At 39.6% G+C, this 18,091-nt stretch overlaps 2 protein-coding genes across 4 annotated transcripts in view; both read right to left on the bottom strand.

Moving 5' to 3' along the window:
- cnih3 (cornichon family AMPA receptor auxiliary protein 3) overlaps window positions 1-9,854 on the bottom strand; it is a 143,932-nt gene extending 134,078 nt beyond the window's left edge. For all 3 annotated transcript variants that reach the window (XM_031300182.2, XM_031300183.2, XM_031300184.2), the window contains exon 1: window positions 9,292-9,854. In XM_031300182.2, coding sequence (XP_031156042.1) covers window positions 9,292-9,369 — 78 coding nt within the window. In that variant the 5' untranslated portion in view covers window positions 9,370-9,854. The remainder of the gene's footprint in view (window positions 1-9,291) is intronic.
- Window positions 9,855-14,210: 4,356 nt separating this feature from the next.
- LOC116050171 (zinc finger BED domain-containing protein 4-like) lies at window positions 14,211-15,317 on the bottom strand. Its single transcript, XM_031300190.1, has 2 exons — window positions 14,591-15,317; window positions 14,211-14,485 (listed from the first exon to the last, which is right to left on the bottom strand). The coding sequence occupies exons 1-2, from the start codon at window positions 14,826-14,828 to the stop codon at window positions 14,319-14,321; spliced, it is 405 nt and encodes a 134-aa protein (XP_031156050.1). The 5' UTR covers window positions 14,829-15,317; the 3' UTR covers window positions 14,211-14,318.
- Between the last annotated feature and the right edge of the window lie 2,774 nt (window positions 15,318-18,091).

Below are 18,091 nucleotides of genomic sequence, written 5' to 3'. Positions count from 1 at the left end.
GCAGTTGTAAATGTGTTAATAAATAAATAAATAATAAATTAAGTATGGTCTATATGCTATTGGAGTTAAGTCTGATAAATTAAAGAGTAAAAGAAAAGACAATTGTGGTGGAGGATAAACAGCAACCAAAGGAAATGTTTATTATTTGACAACCCCAAAGTTAGTCAAGTCATAGGTTATTAACTGATCTACAGTACACAGCGTTGGTAAATTACTGATTAACCATTAATAATGTGAAGTTACAACTTACAAACCTATTATAAAGGATGACCCTTCTGTGGTCCTGGTGGTGTGGGGTACTAAAGAAATAGCCCACTTTGCCCAGTTGGCAGGGCCGGGGGGCGCCCTCTATTGGTGCCCTTAAGCATATATCTTTCTCTTAACAACATTGATTAACGAAATAAAAAATGAAATAAAACCCTGATGAAATAAAACCCTCATTAAAACAAATGTTGAAATGAAAATATTATATGTGTATGGGGCGACGACGATGCCGACGTTATGGTTGCAAGGCAATGGGCACACTCGATCAAGCTAACGTTAGTTAGAATATCAATTCTCAAAATGAAAAGATCCAAACTGGTGCACAGGGACGAAAACGAAGAAAAGAGGAGGATGAGAAGAAAGCCCAGTATAGAGCTATGTATTTTCATCTCAGACATTAATTTGAAAGTTTAATCAAAATTGTGTTTTGTATGACTGTTAATGGTTGACGTTTCATTGCTGGTAGAAGCTAGCTAGTAAGCTTGCTTGGTAAATGGAGCTAGCTAGCCTGATCAAAACTTATTCAAGAATGTTTGACAGATGACCAATATTTGGAAGCACGTTCTCACGTGTTGCCATTTCTCCAAGCAGTATCACTAGTGATAAACATACAGAATAAGTTGAACAGACTGACACAAGTTGACACATAGCTTTAAGTTTATTTTAACTATGTCACACATAGGATTCTTTGGATAAACACTTTGGTTGTGGGCTATCGTTTACATAGCTTAATCCACAAGCAACAAAATCGTTTTTAAAAAAGGAAAATAAAAACCTAGTGTTAGCCTTGTTAGCCAAACTGTTTTAAGGAGTAGCCTAGCTAGTGTTTTCTTCTGTCTTCTCATTTAACATTTGTCTAGCCTTCCAGCTAGGTAAACATTCAAAGTAATCAGAGAAAACATAGTGATGGTGCTATGAGGTGGAAAGCTGTGGCATGCTTGGGAGACGTCAGGCTATTGAAAGGTTTTGCTGACAAATTCTATTCTATCTTAATGTAGAATCTGCTACGTATGCATTCTACATAATACATTGCCTGGATTGTATTTACGGTAATGTAAATAGTAGATACATGTGAATACACGTAAATGTAATGGTGTTGGTGATGAGTGGTGTTATGTTATGCTAATATTATTTTATATTTAAAAATGTCCAGATGCACTCCAGAAATTTTTGCAGAGACTCTCACCTCCTGAAGAAAGCTCAGCTGATACCCCAGGTTCACCTCTCTCTGAACCTTGTAAGTTTGTTTATTTATTATAGTTATTGGTGGTAGTAATAGTATTAGTTTTAGTAGTAGATGTAGTATTGGGCTATAAATGCATATTAATAAAGCTATAATCATCTGTTATAGTTCAAGATTATGTATGTAATACACTCAAAATATGACCTCACACTTCCATTCATTGTAAAACTACGACTTTCAACCTCAGAGAGAAAATCTGTCAGTGTATTGCCTATTGCCATCATGTATCTGTATTAAAAGATTAACATCAATTGTATGTATTTGCCTTCAGGTGAAGGAGCAACAGACACAACCGGCCCTGCTTCTACACTACGGCCTGCAGACACCCTATCCTCAACAACAAGTTCTGATATCCATGAGTCCGTCAGGGGAGAACCTATTGATCCTGCTCACTGGCCAACCCTGTCTGACACGGTGAGGACTGAATTAGTCAGTAGAGGACCATATCATACCAATCCAGATTTCACCTTTCCCAAACGACAGGATGGACAAAGGATAAATCTTATTTTCATTTATTTGGCAGGGACAGCGCAGAATGTATAAATGAGGGGCACATTAAAGCCACATGGCTAATTCAGTTGTTTTTGGAGTAAAGTTCCAAAGTTACTAAAAATGAAAATGTTCTGAGACCATTATATTGCCTGTAGTTCATGTATCAAATATAAATGTACAGTATAATACATACAACATAGTGTACCTATAATGCATATCAGAATAATTACATGAAATGGATGTGGTTTAAAGTAGCCCTAGGTGGTAGGTTGGGGGGGGGGCGCAAATCTCAGTGTCGCCTAGGGCATCCAATGGGCTACAGCCGGCCCTGCCAGTTGGTAATATAGCCTTACTTTTTGCTTAATCCATACGAACCATGCTTTCATACCTCATCGCACCTTCCATGCACTAAATACCTCTGACACAAAATAATGTAAAGCCCCAACTGGGAGTGTGTGAATGATACTTTGACAGTCTGCTCTTTGTCACCCTGCCAGGGCAACCTCTGTATCATAACTGCACCACAGGGCTTTCCCATCTATCAGTGGAGCACCAGAGTGTGTTGCTCGCTCCCAGCTTTAATGACACTTAGAGCACATTAGCGGCTGTGGTTACATGGGAGAAGAATCACTCAAGCAGAGTCTGACCATCTTAACACTGAGCCATAGAGCTTGGGGGAGGTCAGAGTTCACCTTGTATGTTAATTAAAATGGCTTCGTAATCGCTTACATGAGTGCTCCCATGGGTGGCTGTGGTGTTGTGTTTTATGTGATGATGAACAGAAGAATTCTGCCCATTGCTGCATCTTGTTTGAAGTGTCATTACATCCCACAGTGAGAATACTGTGGCATGCTTAGCATAACTATCACATTTATTATTTTTAATTATTTTTAATGACAAATATGTCTTGCACAGCTAATCACTTAAATAAGTTATATAGTCTTTATCTGTCAGTTAGAAAATTAATATTTGAAGTGAAAATAATTACATGCCACAATAAAAAGGACTGTCAACAGTCACTGAGGAGCATTAATGCATACCAAGTGTATATATAATAGATGGGGCTGTCAAAAATGATAATAAAGCAAATTCCTTTTAAACTGCACTATTTTTTTTTTAGACGTGCGATTAACGAGCATGTTGTTTGATTTAGGCCAACCACACACTGCCTGCGTGGCGTGAGTGTGGCGTTTCTGTTGCGTTTGGTTTACACACCAGAAAAGTGTCAGACGCGGCGCTGCTGCTGCTAGCCTTGTCTGTACACATGTATGTTTCCCATTGATAAAATGAAATACCACGTTAAACATAAATATAGACTGATTTGATTACCGCAAAGACGTCAGCAGTATTGATGGCAAAATAGGCTGCAGAATATTTCATTCTGTATTGACAGGTGCAATATTAGAAAATCGATTTTTTTTTTAAATTACATTTATATCTGCATTTATATCAAAGAGACTCAGATCAGAGACTTTCAAACATCAACATGTCATTTATTAATAAGTATTAGTGTCAAAATGACATATAAACATCTTTTCCTATTCTATTTTGCGTGGAAACGCTTCCAACATGCTTGCGTGTCGCGTGAAAAATAGGCGTTGGTTATTTTTCTAGAATGCACGCGTTTTCGGTGCGGCTCGAGCCGCCTTGAGCAGAAATGAATAAAGAAAAGGGTCTTTTGAATGGCAAGTTCAGTTTCAAAGCTCTTCCAGATGGTTCTCTCGACAAGACTAAAGTTATTTGCATGTACTGTCGATCTGAATTGAGTTACCACCGGAGTACGCCGAGTCTCAAATACCACTTGCTGGCCAAGCATACGGCTAATGCAGAGAACCATATGTGCCCATCTGTTGTTGCTTGATGGACTTGAATTTGTCATATTATGCTTATTAGCATATGTTTTTAACATTCAGTACCTTTGAGGTTTTTCTAGGGAAAGTCCTTGTTTTGGATTGTTGTGATCATGATTAACATTTGCGTAAAGCAAGCATATTTGTCCGCTACCATGTTGATAAGAGCATTAAACACTTGAAAAATATCCCTTTAGAGTACATATGAAACACATAAATAATGTGCTATTAATATTCCAATAATCGCGAGTTATAATAGTATATATATATATAAAAAGGGTCTAACATAACCAAATTGTAGGATCCATCTTGAAATATGCTGAAAAATCCTGACTGATCAGATCACTAGCTTTCATACTCAAAAATATTTGAATTTGCTGTAAAACAAAGTAAATGCAGTCCTTTACGATTCAGCTCTTTCATGTAATTGGATAACAAAATAATTGGTAGAATAAGAGGTAAAATCTTTCAAAACAACAGGAAAGGCAGATTAAGCAGAATAACCAAATCTGAATAGTATTATTTGACAATAAAGTATAGGTAATGTTTATGTGATGGATACAGTATGTGACTGGAGCATATACATTAGGACTATGAAACCTTTGAAAGACTTAGCACATGCTCTTATAAATGAACATTTTAATTCATACGCAATCAAATCTACATTTCTCAAATCAATAAACTCAGGGGTGTCATGCCCAGCTCCCCATCCTAGGTCATTCAGTTTTCTTTCACATCCACTTACTTTGCTCACTTCCTGTTTTATTTTGAAATTCACCATGTGTTTGTGTTGCAGGTCACTTTCCTTCTTTGTCTGCCTTCCCGCCTTGTGTGATCACCTTCCCATCCCTAATGTCTTGCACCTGTGTCTAATTGTCTCCCCTCCCCCCTCAGGTGTATATATTCACTCCCTCGCTCTTTATTCTCTGCTAGTTGGTCTTTATCCCTTTGAGTTTAGCGGTACAGCCTTTTTTCCCAGTGAGTTTGTAAGTGTTTCTGATCCTCTACCTGTTTTTGACCCGAGTCTATGTTAGCATTTTTTGGATACTGTCGCTAATTTTACCATTTGGTTCTGCCTGCCGGTGTTTTTTGGAGACTATTGCCTGTTCTGTTTTGTACTGGTGTGTACAATAAATACTTTGTTTGACTGTTACTGTGTGTCTGAGTCCTGCATCCTGAGTTTGCTGTTTGCTCCGCCTGACAAGGGGTTTTGTTGCTACAGCCTTACTTGGTCTGGAATGAACATTAGCTAATGTTGGTTAATGTCAGCTAATGTTAAGAAACGTTAAATATTAGTGTATAATAGACGATCATTTGGGTCAATTTACTGACTGATTTACTCTTCTTGTACTACAGTTAAGGTGTGCTTAGACAGAACACTAAGTGAATTTTAGACACAGCAAAAATTGAGCTCCTTCAGGGCTTTTTGAATCTACTTTATAAACAGAAACACAACAGAAAAAAGAGGGAGGCTTAGGGGGAAATACCACAAAGAACTGGAATTCCTGGCGAGTTTCAGGATCAGTCAGTATCTGAGCTTTCACAAAACCACACACAGGCACACTCCACAGACACACGGTCGGTGCTAGTTTGCTACAAGCTAACATCTCTACAGTCGGTGTGTACACTGTCTGCACACAGAATGCACAACAGTCCTGTTTGTGTAATACTTCACATGCTAACATCTGTACAGTCGGTGTGTACACTGTCTGCACACAGAATGCACAACGGTCCTATTTGTGTGAGTAACACATTCTGTCTGAACACCGGGTTGGTAACTTTTTCCAATATTTGCTTTTTATATATTGTTTGAAATAGTCTTTACACCCCGACCGCACTAAATAACTTATGGGCTCTGAAAAATGAGCGAAAATATCTGTCATCTGTAGCCAAAGACTGTTAAGAAACAAGACGCCCCAACTCAGAGTAATTTCCTGTATCTGTGTCACGTGGGTTGCTCCAAAGCCACGCCTCCTAAGGAGACTAGTGGCAGGTCCTGAATGTATTGATTCCAATGGAAGAAGTGAACGTTAAGACAGATTATGACCTATTCTTTCACCCTATATATAGTCTAGTAAATATTGGACCTATTTTTCAGAAGCCACATATCTCCTTAACATTCTGACACTAAAATGGCATGTTTTTGTCTCAGGAACAAACTCTCACGAGATCTGGCTACACAGATAAGCTAACGCGTTAAAGCTATAACGTTCGTGAATGACGTAAAAAAAAACAATTTCGTGATGCTAAATATGGCTTGTAGCTGTGTAAATATCTAATGTTAGCAAAAGAAAATATGAATTAATTATACACAACTTTCAAACGAGGCCATGCCTATTTAGGAGACAGGAAGTGTGTACCGTTTTATATCATCATCATTTTATATCATCATAACGTCTTTAGTTATAGAGAATCTTTGCTGTATGCTGTAATCTTGTAAAAACACCCACCAATCACTGCCTCGTACTCTATCCCTCCGATGTACGAGCCTGAGCTCAGTGCGCGTTGTCGCCGCTGGAGTTACTGCACGTCAATGCAGAATGGAAGAGAGAACTCAGCAAAAGTTGCCACTGCCGCCATATTTGCCGTCTTTCTGACGGGTACTTTTTTTGGGAGGGGGGATTTGTTGTTTTCAGGAAATGTCTGTGTGTGTGTGTGTGTGTGTGTGTGTGTGTGTGTGTGTGTGTGTGGGTGGGTCGGAGCCCCAAGGGCAGGGGGAGGGGTTAGATGGAGCCCCGAGGAGATGCTACTTTCATATCTTGCTAGCTTTTCTTCTGCAGATTTTCAACAAATTAAAACAAAACTCAGAATATCACATCTCCACTCCAAGCAGAAAAACAGTCCGCTAAATTCCGCAGATTTTCATTCAGGATCACTGCCAATAACTGTAAAAAAAAAAATCTGCAGATTACATTTAGGTCTACTTAAACCTAATATTTTAAATAAAGATTACATGTTTTGTATGTTAAATCTTAAACTGCCAGTAGTAACTACATTTGTCAGACAAATGCAGTGAGGTGAAACGTCTCTACTTTACTAGAGAAAATGTATAAAGCCACTTAAATGATGATTGATTAGTGGTACAATGACTTGAAAATCTCATTCAACACTTTTGTTACCAGTGTATCATATAGCAGGGTTTTTCCTGCATAAAATAATTTGTGCCCCCCCCCCCCCCAAAGAGGTTTTAGCCAGCACCAAAGGAAAATCAGTGCCAAAATGATAAGAATTGAGAGAAAAAGATAGCACTTCCAATCCTTCATTTCCTCAAGCATAATCGACATTATTGCTTATCAAATTGTCAGAAATAAAAGGCAAATGCATAGATGTCTTTCAAATAAGGTAACACAGACTCATTGCCTTCCTGTTGTAAGTAGTTCCCCCCCCCAAAAGGCCCATTCTGAGTCAGGAAAAACCCTGATATAGTGGCTTAAATGGACTTTCATATTGCCACAGTCTAGTGCTGTTTCTGCCTCATTATCTGACCTGTTCTTTCTTCACACCTTAGCTCATCTTAGAGTCCAGGAAAGATCAGAGAGAGTGAGGTGATTCACGATAATAGATATTCTGAAGATAGCCAACATGTCCTCCTCTTTTTTTCCTTACAAGGGTCTCACCGAATAGCCTCATATGAGTGTAAATGAGCGGAATGGAAGAGAAATCAGTTTTGTTTCCTACTTCAAAACAAATAAACGTAAGATGTATCAGCACCTGAAAATGAGTAGAGTAGATAAAGAGCTAATTAATTTGGCTGTATATGCTGTGATTGATTATGGTCCATTAATGAAAGAAGTCCATCTGTGTGCAGTCATTTGTCATTGTCTGACATCCATGACTCAAGCGCTCATGTTACCTGCTGACAGTCCTGGTAATATGTTTGAGTCAGAGCAGTTCATTTCTCATTTTCTCCCATTGTATTTTCTTTGTGGTTGCATAGCCTCTGTCTTTTATGTTAATTTACACTGACTCACTTTATTTATAGCTTGATTTTACCCTGGGTAGTTTGACTCAGCACACTTGCTCTTTTTAGCAATGCACTGCTGCTCAGGGCGTTAAAAACTAACCTTTTGGTCAAGTAGCCACTGTGGCATCAGGAGTCTGTGTTTTCAGCAGGTCTTTGAAACCAGATCATTTATGAAATTCAAGGGAAAAAAAAGAACTGACGGAAAGATGGCAAGAGGTACAGACAAAATTCCCCCAGCATTTGGCAGGTGGCTGGTGTTAATGTGCAGCCTTGGCTCTGCTGATCGCTTCCACAGCTCCACACATTCCCACCTCAGCCTCTTCATAATTATCTTTCCTCGCAGTATGGAGTCCCAGCTTATTATGCTGCATGTCTGTATGTCACCGTAAATGGTAATCAGTGCAGGAGGCATCTCTACCGTTTCTGCAGTCTGAAGCAGAAGGCAAAATAAAACCTGGCGCCATGTGGATTATTGCTGAAGCTACAGAATAATGTGTTCCATTGGGATCCTTCCACCATTGCTGAATTGACATTACAAACAGAACTGAAGGAGGTGTTGTGGTTTCTGTCATTCGATTATGAATCAGGACATACAGGATTGTCTTTCCTTCAGTGTATTAGTCACTAGCATCATAAAGATGCTGTATATTCAGTCAATTTTACGTATTGTCTTTAGCATAACCACTCAGATTTAACTGTACCATCATGGGCGTCTGCACTCCCACTGTCCTGGTGTCTCTATTTCTGCTCTGGGCAGACACACGGGCCACTGTCTGACAGACCTGACTATTAGATGTAATTGCCAGAGGATCAGTCATCCCAAGTGCATCAGGTCTGTTGCTGTTTCCATACAAAAGGCAGATTCAGGGCAATAGGCTGGAAGACCCAAAGCTGTCTTTACATATGGCGCTACATGATGGAGATGTTGCTCAGGGAGCAAATAATTAGATTATTCAAATATCACAATGCAGTCAATCATATTGGCACTGGTGTCTAGCTGAACTAAGGCTTGATTAGAAGCAGAAGGAGCAGAGCAGGAAGATGAGAAGGGGGAGGTTGCGTTTCAAGATTTCCTAATTGATCTGGAAGGAAGGCCATTTCATTTATCTAGGATGCTGCATAGGGTTGCAAGCATGTGTGCATATCAAATTGGGTCAGTATGAACGTGTAAAGTAGCCAAATAATAGTGGTAAAATTGTGACTAAGTGGTAAAAACGACGGATGATACAGGTGTGCACCTGTCATGTTGAGGGAAATATCTGCCAAAAATGATCTTGCATTGGTAAACAGTGCGCAAGCTACAAAAAAAACATGCATTTGACAAATGAATGAATATTTAGGGATGTGGGCTATATGGGAGTATTACGCACAATCTATCACACCTGCCCGTTCAATAAGCACACATCCCCGATGATAAGATCCATCCGCTGCTTATCAAACACAAAAAAGACAAAATATATTAATTCCAGGGTACTTACGTGCCATATTGCAAAGAAGATCAGCGACACACAGAGGACCAGAGACAGCATATAGCAGAAGGCAGCAAAAGTGAACATAATTGAAAGGGGAAACGGTGGATATTTTCCCAAAGAAGCACGATCCCGCTGACAAACATCTAAAACCACAAGATGAAAAAAAGGGGCAGTCAGGAAGAAAGTTCTCACGGTGCCATGAGAAGCCGATGCGGTACCGGCAGCATGACTTCGCCCCTCACAATGTTTGCAACAATTATTTGCAGCAAGCCGCTCCAGATGATAAGCCGCGCGTCTGCGTCCACCCAGCAGCGGTGATGTGACTCTGAAGTCAAAGCTGGTCTCAAATCGGCGCACTTGGCATAATCAGCGATCAGTGTCCACGGCGTTAGTAAATTGATCATGTAATCATAGAAAGGCACCGCTCTTCTCAGCGATGAGTGGAGCTTATTAATATAAAGAGGATGGGCGCAAAACCATTCGGGAGAGGGGAATATGTGGGTAATCCATTCAGCGGCATAAGGAACTCTGCTGTATCTGTGCTGTGATGGTGTTATGAGAAGAGCCCCTCGCCAATCTGTTTTCCTGACAAACCTATCAGCAGCAGCGAGCAGATAGCGCACGAAGGCGCGTGAACAGGTGGATTTAAAAGAGCAGCACCAAGTGCGCTCGTGTATGTGTGTGTGTGTGTGTGTGTGTGTGTGTGCGTGTGCGTGTGCGTGTGCGTGTGTGAGAGAGAGAGAATTTCTAGCTCCATGTTAACCTGTACAAAGGGTTAGATTAAACACTTAATGTAGTGCCTCAGAGGGATAGCAGACAGTCCAGAATTACCGAAAAAATGTCTTAAACAAAAAATGATATGCACTCCAAAAAGACAATTATCTGACAAAATTATCATTTAGATGTAGGGGAAATAATAAAGTTTCACTGATGACTTCAGAGAAACTGAATCCTCTGCTTGGATTAAAGTTTACACTATATTTAAACTGTGAGATTGGCGCCACCGCCTGACGCTTTTATAAATTGCAAGTGCCAGAGAGCAAGAGGCCTAATAAAATTTTCACAGAGGCATAATGCTGTGTCAAGACACATGGGAAACATATATGCCTGCTCTGCAAAATAAATAATACCCTTTGAGTTTATTATATCCTTGTGAGCTGTAGTGTAATCAGTTTATTACTGTATATAGGTAGGGGAGACTGGATAGAGTTGTAACATTTTTGACATTTCTGTCTGTATCTTGGAACTCTTTTAAGCCAGTGTTAAAAATGTGATACAGACTAGTTACATGTGTCTGCTATTAAATGGTGTAGCTGTTCTCTGCAACCAAAACAGAATATGCATGGTTTACTCTCAAACACAAGGAATAAAATGATCTCGATAAACGACCAAAGAATCATAAATTATGGACATAAAGTGTATAAATCTTGGCTCTAACAGTTTGGAATTATTGCACAAAGATCCCGGCAAACGATTGTTGAGTATTGTAACTCCAGATTCAATGAGTAAAGCCATAGCCCTCTAAGAGCTGTTGCTATTGGGTTTATACCTCGCGCATGCGCCCTTGTGCCCTGCACCGGCCTCTCTGACATCTGCAGTTACTGTATATTACAGCTTTGAGACCAGAGATCTGCTCCCAACATCAGCATTTTTTCTTCAGCCAATGTTAGTGAAGCAGGTGGCCTAGATCTTAGAGGGCTATGGTATACTCATAGAATCTGGAGTTACAATAAGTAACTATCGTTCTACTTTGTATAGGCTTCGCCCTCTAAGAGCTGTTGCAATTGGGTTAAGGACAAAGCTGATGTTGTCAATGCCACCTGTGAAAAATCCAAAAGCAGATAGCATTGACTAGCTCCTCTATGGGCTGAAATGTGTGCCACCAGAAACTGAATTTGAATCATTTATATTTAAATTTGAATTGCTATCGCTTGAATAATTGCATTGAAAAACTGAATTTGAATCATAATTTGAAATTGTATTGTTTAATTTGAATCACTGCATTGAAAAACTGAATCTGAATAGTATAATTTGAAATTGAATTTATTCGTTTGGAACTGAAGTCCAATAAAATTTGATCCTCACTGAAAATTCAACTCTCTATACATCTTAACATTCAGTTCTCACAATTCAAATTCAGTTCTCAAAATTCAATTTCAAGTTACTGTGACAGACATCCGGGTAGTTGAAGGATGAAGGAAGAGCAATCGAGCGCAGATCGATAGAAAGAGTTCAGTGGTGCAGATACACAGGACTCCTCTTCGGCCAATCAGCACCTACGTTTTGGAGCACAGTACCCGCCATGAAACGAGGAAGAAGTGCTGCCTTGAGACTGGCGTGAGCCGCGTGACCACCATGGATTCGGCTGGGACAAATACGGTAATGACAATTTAGCATATATCGACGATCTAACGATCTTTTGTGTAACTGTTGTTAATGTTATAGCTATTTTGTAGAAACGTTTCGTTTCATCCGCGAGCATAAACAAATCATGTTTACAATTACATTAGACAACTAGCACGTTAGCATTGTTTCAGCTATCATTTTAGCAACACAGCAATGAGTGCTGGAGCTAGTCTACAAACAGCAGTGCGTTTCTTACCCACCTGTGACTTGCCTGTCTGCCCCCCCCCCCCGCAGATAATCCCAAATTAATTCTTTCCCCCGACGTTGTAAACGCAGTAGTCACAGTTGCAAACACAGTAGTAATCCCATGTTTTGATGGTAGCCTACTAGCTCTAGTAACAACATCTTTGCCTAGTGTTTATTAGTTCTAAGCGTTTGCCTCTTCCTCCGGTAAAATTGTTGTTGCAAACATAGTGCTAGCTGCCGCCAAGTAGACTGGTCATGTCTTAAGCGTGATTATTTCCAATAAGTACTCCTCGTGATTGATTGTCATTGACACCGTCAAGGTACCGCTTACTGAGAGGGAGAGAGAGTAGTAAGCGTGTCTGTGTCGCTGTGTTTGGCAGGTGCTTGCATATTGTAAGGCCATAAACTTCAGTGCAATAACACCATAGCATTATCCATATTCATTTGAATGGAATGCATAGCTAATTCTGGTTGACTTAAACACAAAAATAGCACATTTACACTTTGAATTTCGCTTCAACAATTATATCACAGCTACCCTAGTGTGGAATTAGAACAATGGCAAAAGTATTTGTATTATTAGTTTGTGTCTGTGCGAAAGGATTTGTACACGTAAAGACATTTGGATAGCCCATCTGCATTGATTAGGCACCAAATAAATAATGAAAAAGAAGCATCTGGCAAGAAGTAGGCCTACTGTAACAGGCAAATACTGGGTATGACTATCAATCTTGCATCCAGATCTTGTGGATAGGATCCTGTGAATACTTTATCTATCTATATACTATATCTGTCTGTTCCCCGTCTTGAAAACATGTAGTACGCAATCTCCAAATTTTCGACACCTTGATTTCCAATGACCCCTTGATGGAACACCATGTAGCCGGGTAGCCTGCTGAAAAAATGCCATAGCTTGTACTCGGATTGTTGTTGGTTGCTGCATCCAAAAACAGGATCTTCACCCCAACGTGTCTATTCTCCACGTGTCACTTCTCCACATTCCTATTCTACAGAGTCTAGCTACACAGTTCTATAGCTATATTGTAAGCTGGCTGTTCTCCGTATTTGCAGGGAAAATAAAAAGGGATGGGTTTTACAACTAGCAATCCAGTGGTGCTTTCATTATTTTGTTGAGAGCATAGATAGCTAGCGCTACAGTAAATATAGTAGCTAGCTTCTGCCCCATACTGTATTATGGGCTAGTAGCTAGAAAACAGTGCTTGCCACTATATAATAACATCATACTTGGTCACCTTAGTGTAAAAACTAGGGATGTCCCGATCAGGTTTTTTTGCCCTCGAGTCCGAGTCCGAGTCATTTGATTTTGAGTATCTACCGATACCGAGTCCCGATCCGATACTTCTATAATATATAAAAAAAGAATAAAGAAGAGCGAAAAAACAGATCCAGGATGTTCCTTATTTTTTATTTAATTCACCTTATTTTAACATTCAACAACTCTGTTAACAAACAGAGCACTTCTGTGAGGTAGCTTGAACAATCAAGTAATAACATAAATTCTTCACTTTTGGACTTTAGTGCAACAGTAAATATAAAAAAGTCTAATATAAAAACAAATAGCACCTCAACTTAAAATACCCGGCAGGCATGTAAACAAATAAAAAAATAAAAGTGCCACAGTGTTTGCAAAGCCAGTAATGTGCTTTTAGGAACTGCACTCCTAACTCTTACTGTCATCACAGTAGTAAGTTTCACAGAAGGAAATGTATGTTTTTCTTAATGAAAACTAACATCTCTACCTTGTCAGGTTTGAGCCTGTTTCTGTTCTCATCAAGGACGGTTGCAACGGCACTAAAAAGTCTCTCACTGTCCACAGGGCTGCAGGGGGCACTGAGATACTGGGTTGCAACAGCAGCCATAGAGGGAAACTGATTAGCATGTTCTTTCCAGTACTGAAGTGGGTCGCTTTTCTTAGGGGTGTTTTTTTCTGAGAGGTAGGTCTGCACTTGAGTTTCTGCTGATGTGGTACTCATGGACCGTCCTTGTGACTGCCTCTCTTGTAAGATTTCCTCAAAGGCGATGTCCAGGCTGCTACATGCTTCATGATGTGGTGCCTTGCTCACTGGCTCTGCTGCAGTCTCATTTTCCTCTGGCACTGCACTAACAGCCCTCCTCCCCTCTGTCTTTGCCACCTCCTGGATAAGGTGTTCCTTTGCAAGCAACAGGTTGGCTGACTTTGTGAAACACACAATTCAAAACAATAAGACAAGAAGAGACACCACATAGCACAGCTCTTCAGTTAGGCAACTGCCTACACATGTACTCAATTAATAAACAATAAAAAAAATCTAACCTTAGAACTAAATTACCCAAAACTAAATTAAAAGAAAGTAAAAAATAAATTGGCTTAATACTGGTGTCTGGTGGTGATGACTTGACTTTATATAAACATGATGTACAAAAGGTGCATTTTAATTTTACTATACTTGCCCATCTTTGTATCTGGGATCTAGAAGAGTGGCGATGTAGAAGAGTGGCTCAGTTTCAACATCAGCAAAGCGCTTCTCCACTGCCTCCAGCAGAGTCCTCTTCATTGTTTTTATTCCCTGGTCATCATCATCCTCCCGTGACAGAACACGTCTGAGGACTAATGAGTGAATGAATGACTTAATGAATGCATGGGATTATAGTTTGTTTCAAACAACATCAATAAATGTTACAGTATAAAGTAATAAATAAAAATACAAATTACCTGTTATGGCAGGGATCACATCAGCTGCAGTTGCAGTCTCCCTGCTCACATCCCTGGTCAGCTCTTCAAAGGGGGATAGCACATCAGCAGTCTTATTCATCAGCTCCCACTGGTGAGCTGTCAGTGTTGCTGGTAGAGTGTGCTCGGCTGCAAAGACACTAAGAGCACGTTTTTGTTGCAGTAGGCTCTGCAGCATATAGAGGCTGCTGTTCCATCGTGTCTGCACATAAGAGAACATGATTCACTTTATTTTTGTGCAAATTAGGTGCAGAGCACGTAATGTATTAGTGGCTTACTAAATCAAGTGTATGGGAAATAATAATAAAATAGAAATACATTAAAGAATGTTACGAGAGGAATCTCACCTGTACATCTTGCTGTAGGCACTTGGTATCCATATTTAGGTCCATCTGTATGTCTTCTAGTCGAGAGTAGGCCAACGGGGAGTGTTTAAAATGGCCTACAATCTTCCTTGCGTTGGCCATGGTCTCTGTCACGCTGCGTTGAGACAGCAGGCCCTCATGCACACAGAGTTGACAGGAATGGGCGACACAGCCCACACTCGGCACCCCCATATCCCTCATAGCTTTCTTCATATTTGCCGCGTTGTCACGCAAAATTACGTGGACCCGTTGCTTGTCAATTCCCCAGTTGTTTAGCATCTTTTCCATCAATTGCTGGATGCGCTCTGCGATCCGCGAATTTCCTGGACATGTAGGGTCGCACGGCGTAATTCGGTTCACTTGACCCAACCTCCAATCTTGAACTGTTTTGCTCCGATTTCGCTACAAGAACTCACTGATCTGGTTAGCAGTATGAAATATTCCTCGAGCCCAGCAGATATTATACCAACTTCCTTTTTTAAAAATGTTTTTGGGTCTGTGAGTACTTGGGTTCTCTCTATACTCAACAGCTCTCAGCAATCTGGTTGTGTCCCTTCGTATTTTAAACATGCAGTTGTTCAGCCACTACTAAAGAAAACCAACCTGGATACATCAATTCCCGCAAATTATAGGCCCATTTCCAAGATGCCTTTTATATCCAAAATGTTTGAAAAAATTGTTGCTAAACAGCTCACTGCTGTCTTGAATAGACACAACATTTTAGACAAATTTCAATCTGGCTTCCGTCAGAAACAATCAACCGAAACCGCTCTTCTTAGAGTGTCCAACAATTCATTAATGTCTGTTTTGGTGCTTCTGGACCTAAGCGCAGCTTTTGATACGGTGGATCATAACATCTTGCATGATAGAATTAAGCACTGGGTTGGTATCTCAGGGAGCGTCCTGGATTGGTTTGCCTCTTATCTTTCAGATAGAAGTTTTTCTGTGTCACTTAGTCCATGTTGTTCAGAAAATGCTGCCCTTTCCTGTGGGGTGCTTCAGGCTTCTGTGTTAGGTCCAATTTTATTTGCATTGTATATGCTTCCCCTGGGACATATAATTAGCCAATTTGGAGATATCCGCTATCACTTATATGCTGAGAACATCCAGCTATATGTCTCTTTTAACCTTATTGTTGCTCCAGAAACTACAGCTTCCAAGGTTACTCAGCTCTTGGGGTCCCTTTCTTCAGCTGTACAGTCCAAAGTGAGAAATCTTGGTGTTATATTTGATAATAACATGCATTTTGATCATCATATCAAATCACTGACCGCACATGTTTCTTTCAATTAAGAAACATTGCCAAACTTAGAGCTGTTGTTTCGCATTCTGAGTTTGAGATGATCATTCATGGATTTGTATTATCCCGGCTTGATTACTGCAACTACTGGTGGTCCCACGCACTTGTTTAAAAACTAAAGGTGACCGTTCCTTTGAAGCAGTGGCTCTAAATCTCTTGAACGCCCTTCCTACTGTCCTACGTTCTGCAGTATCTGTTGAAGCTTTTAAAAAGCAGCTGATGACGCATCTGTTTAAATTCACATTTGACTCTTGTCTGTAAACTTTGGGTTTTAGGTTTTAATTGTTGAAATGATTTTCATTGGTCATTCAATAATTATTTTCTTTTTTCCCTTGTTTATTTTCTGTTGGATTGTACTATTGTTTTTAGGTTTTAATCGTTGAAATAATTTTCAATGGTCATTCCGAAAATATTTTCTTTTTTCCCTTGTTCATTATCTGTTGGATTGTACTGTATTTCTACAAATGCTTATCTTGTGAATCACTTTGTGACTTTGTCTGTAAAAGGTGTTATATCAAATAAACTTATTATTATTATTATTATTATTATTATTATTATTATTATTATTAGTAGTAGTAGTAGTAGTAGTAGTAGTAGTATTAGAAAACTATATATGGTGTCTCCTGAGGACAGTGGATATACTGGGCTAATGCTGAAGACTGCAAGTACAGACGGAAAGTGTGTCCTATATATTGCTCCGATACAGGAGGAACTAGACACTCAACCACTGCCTCCTGACTCCATGTCCTTCTCCAGTATGCCAAAGGCAATGTGCCACTCCTGTCACACCAGCTATCCATTACAAATCCTAGCACTGCATGTTGAAACATGTAAGCCTTCAGATACTTATCCACAGGAGGTATGTACAGACCCATTGTATGGATAATGTTGGGAGACCATTAAGCTGAATACAATGTCTTAAGAGAACAAAGAGGAGGCTCACCATTACAGTTGGATTTGGTCATAACTTGTATAGTGGCCAGTTCCACCTGATGTGATGTGGATTTTTAAGGTAGTAGTAAGCTATATTTTCAATGAGGCTGTGTTAATTAACAGTTTATGCAAACACATCTGTTGAAAGATGAATAACAGATATATGCAATCAAGCAAAAAGAATATTGGAATCACATCACAATTTATTTTTCAATTTTGTTATTCCTCCTGATAGCCTACGAAGGAAGATGTGTTTTTTGTGTCCTCAAAGACAGAGGTACGTTGTGATGTGTTGAGTGTTTATTTTTGAGGTATTATTGTCTCCACCTTTTATGTTAAACATTTAAGTGATTCCAGTTGCAGACCGTGTGCCCAATCTGTGGCCAGAATTTTCCTCCCAATGACCTGGAGGCACATGCAAACGAGTGTGGAGAGAGGTAACAGAATCTTTTAGCACAATTTAGTCAATATAAAAATATGTCAAGATATTGTGGCATTTTAGTTATGCATATCCCTCCAAGCATCTGTCTTCCCACCAATGGATTAATGTATTGACCAGTTGGATTTAATACTTGTAAATTGACTGAGCTGTTACCATAAAGGCTGACTGTGCTGTGTGTGATATACATTTACTTTCAACACTACACACTTTTTTTGGTTGTCACTGTTGCCATGTGATTTTTAATTGATTGATTTTTTATTGTTAGTCATGACCATAACAAAATTACTTTCTCTCAAGAAATCCACATTTTAACTTAAACTTTTATATGTGGCTTCTGTACTGAGTTTATTGTACACCCTAGATCTCGTTCTTTCGGTCATGACCCATTCTTCATGACCATAGGTGATGAATCATCATGAATTATTAAAAGCTTTTAGTCCTCT

This window comes from Sander lucioperca, chromosome 19 (assembly GCF_008315115.2).
Source record: "Sander lucioperca isolate FBNREF2018 chromosome 19, SLUC_FBN_1.2, whole genome shotgun sequence".
NCBI lineage: Eukaryota > Metazoa > Chordata > Actinopteri > Perciformes > Percidae > Sander > Sander lucioperca.
This window is presented reverse-complemented; position numbering and strand designations above follow the sequence as displayed.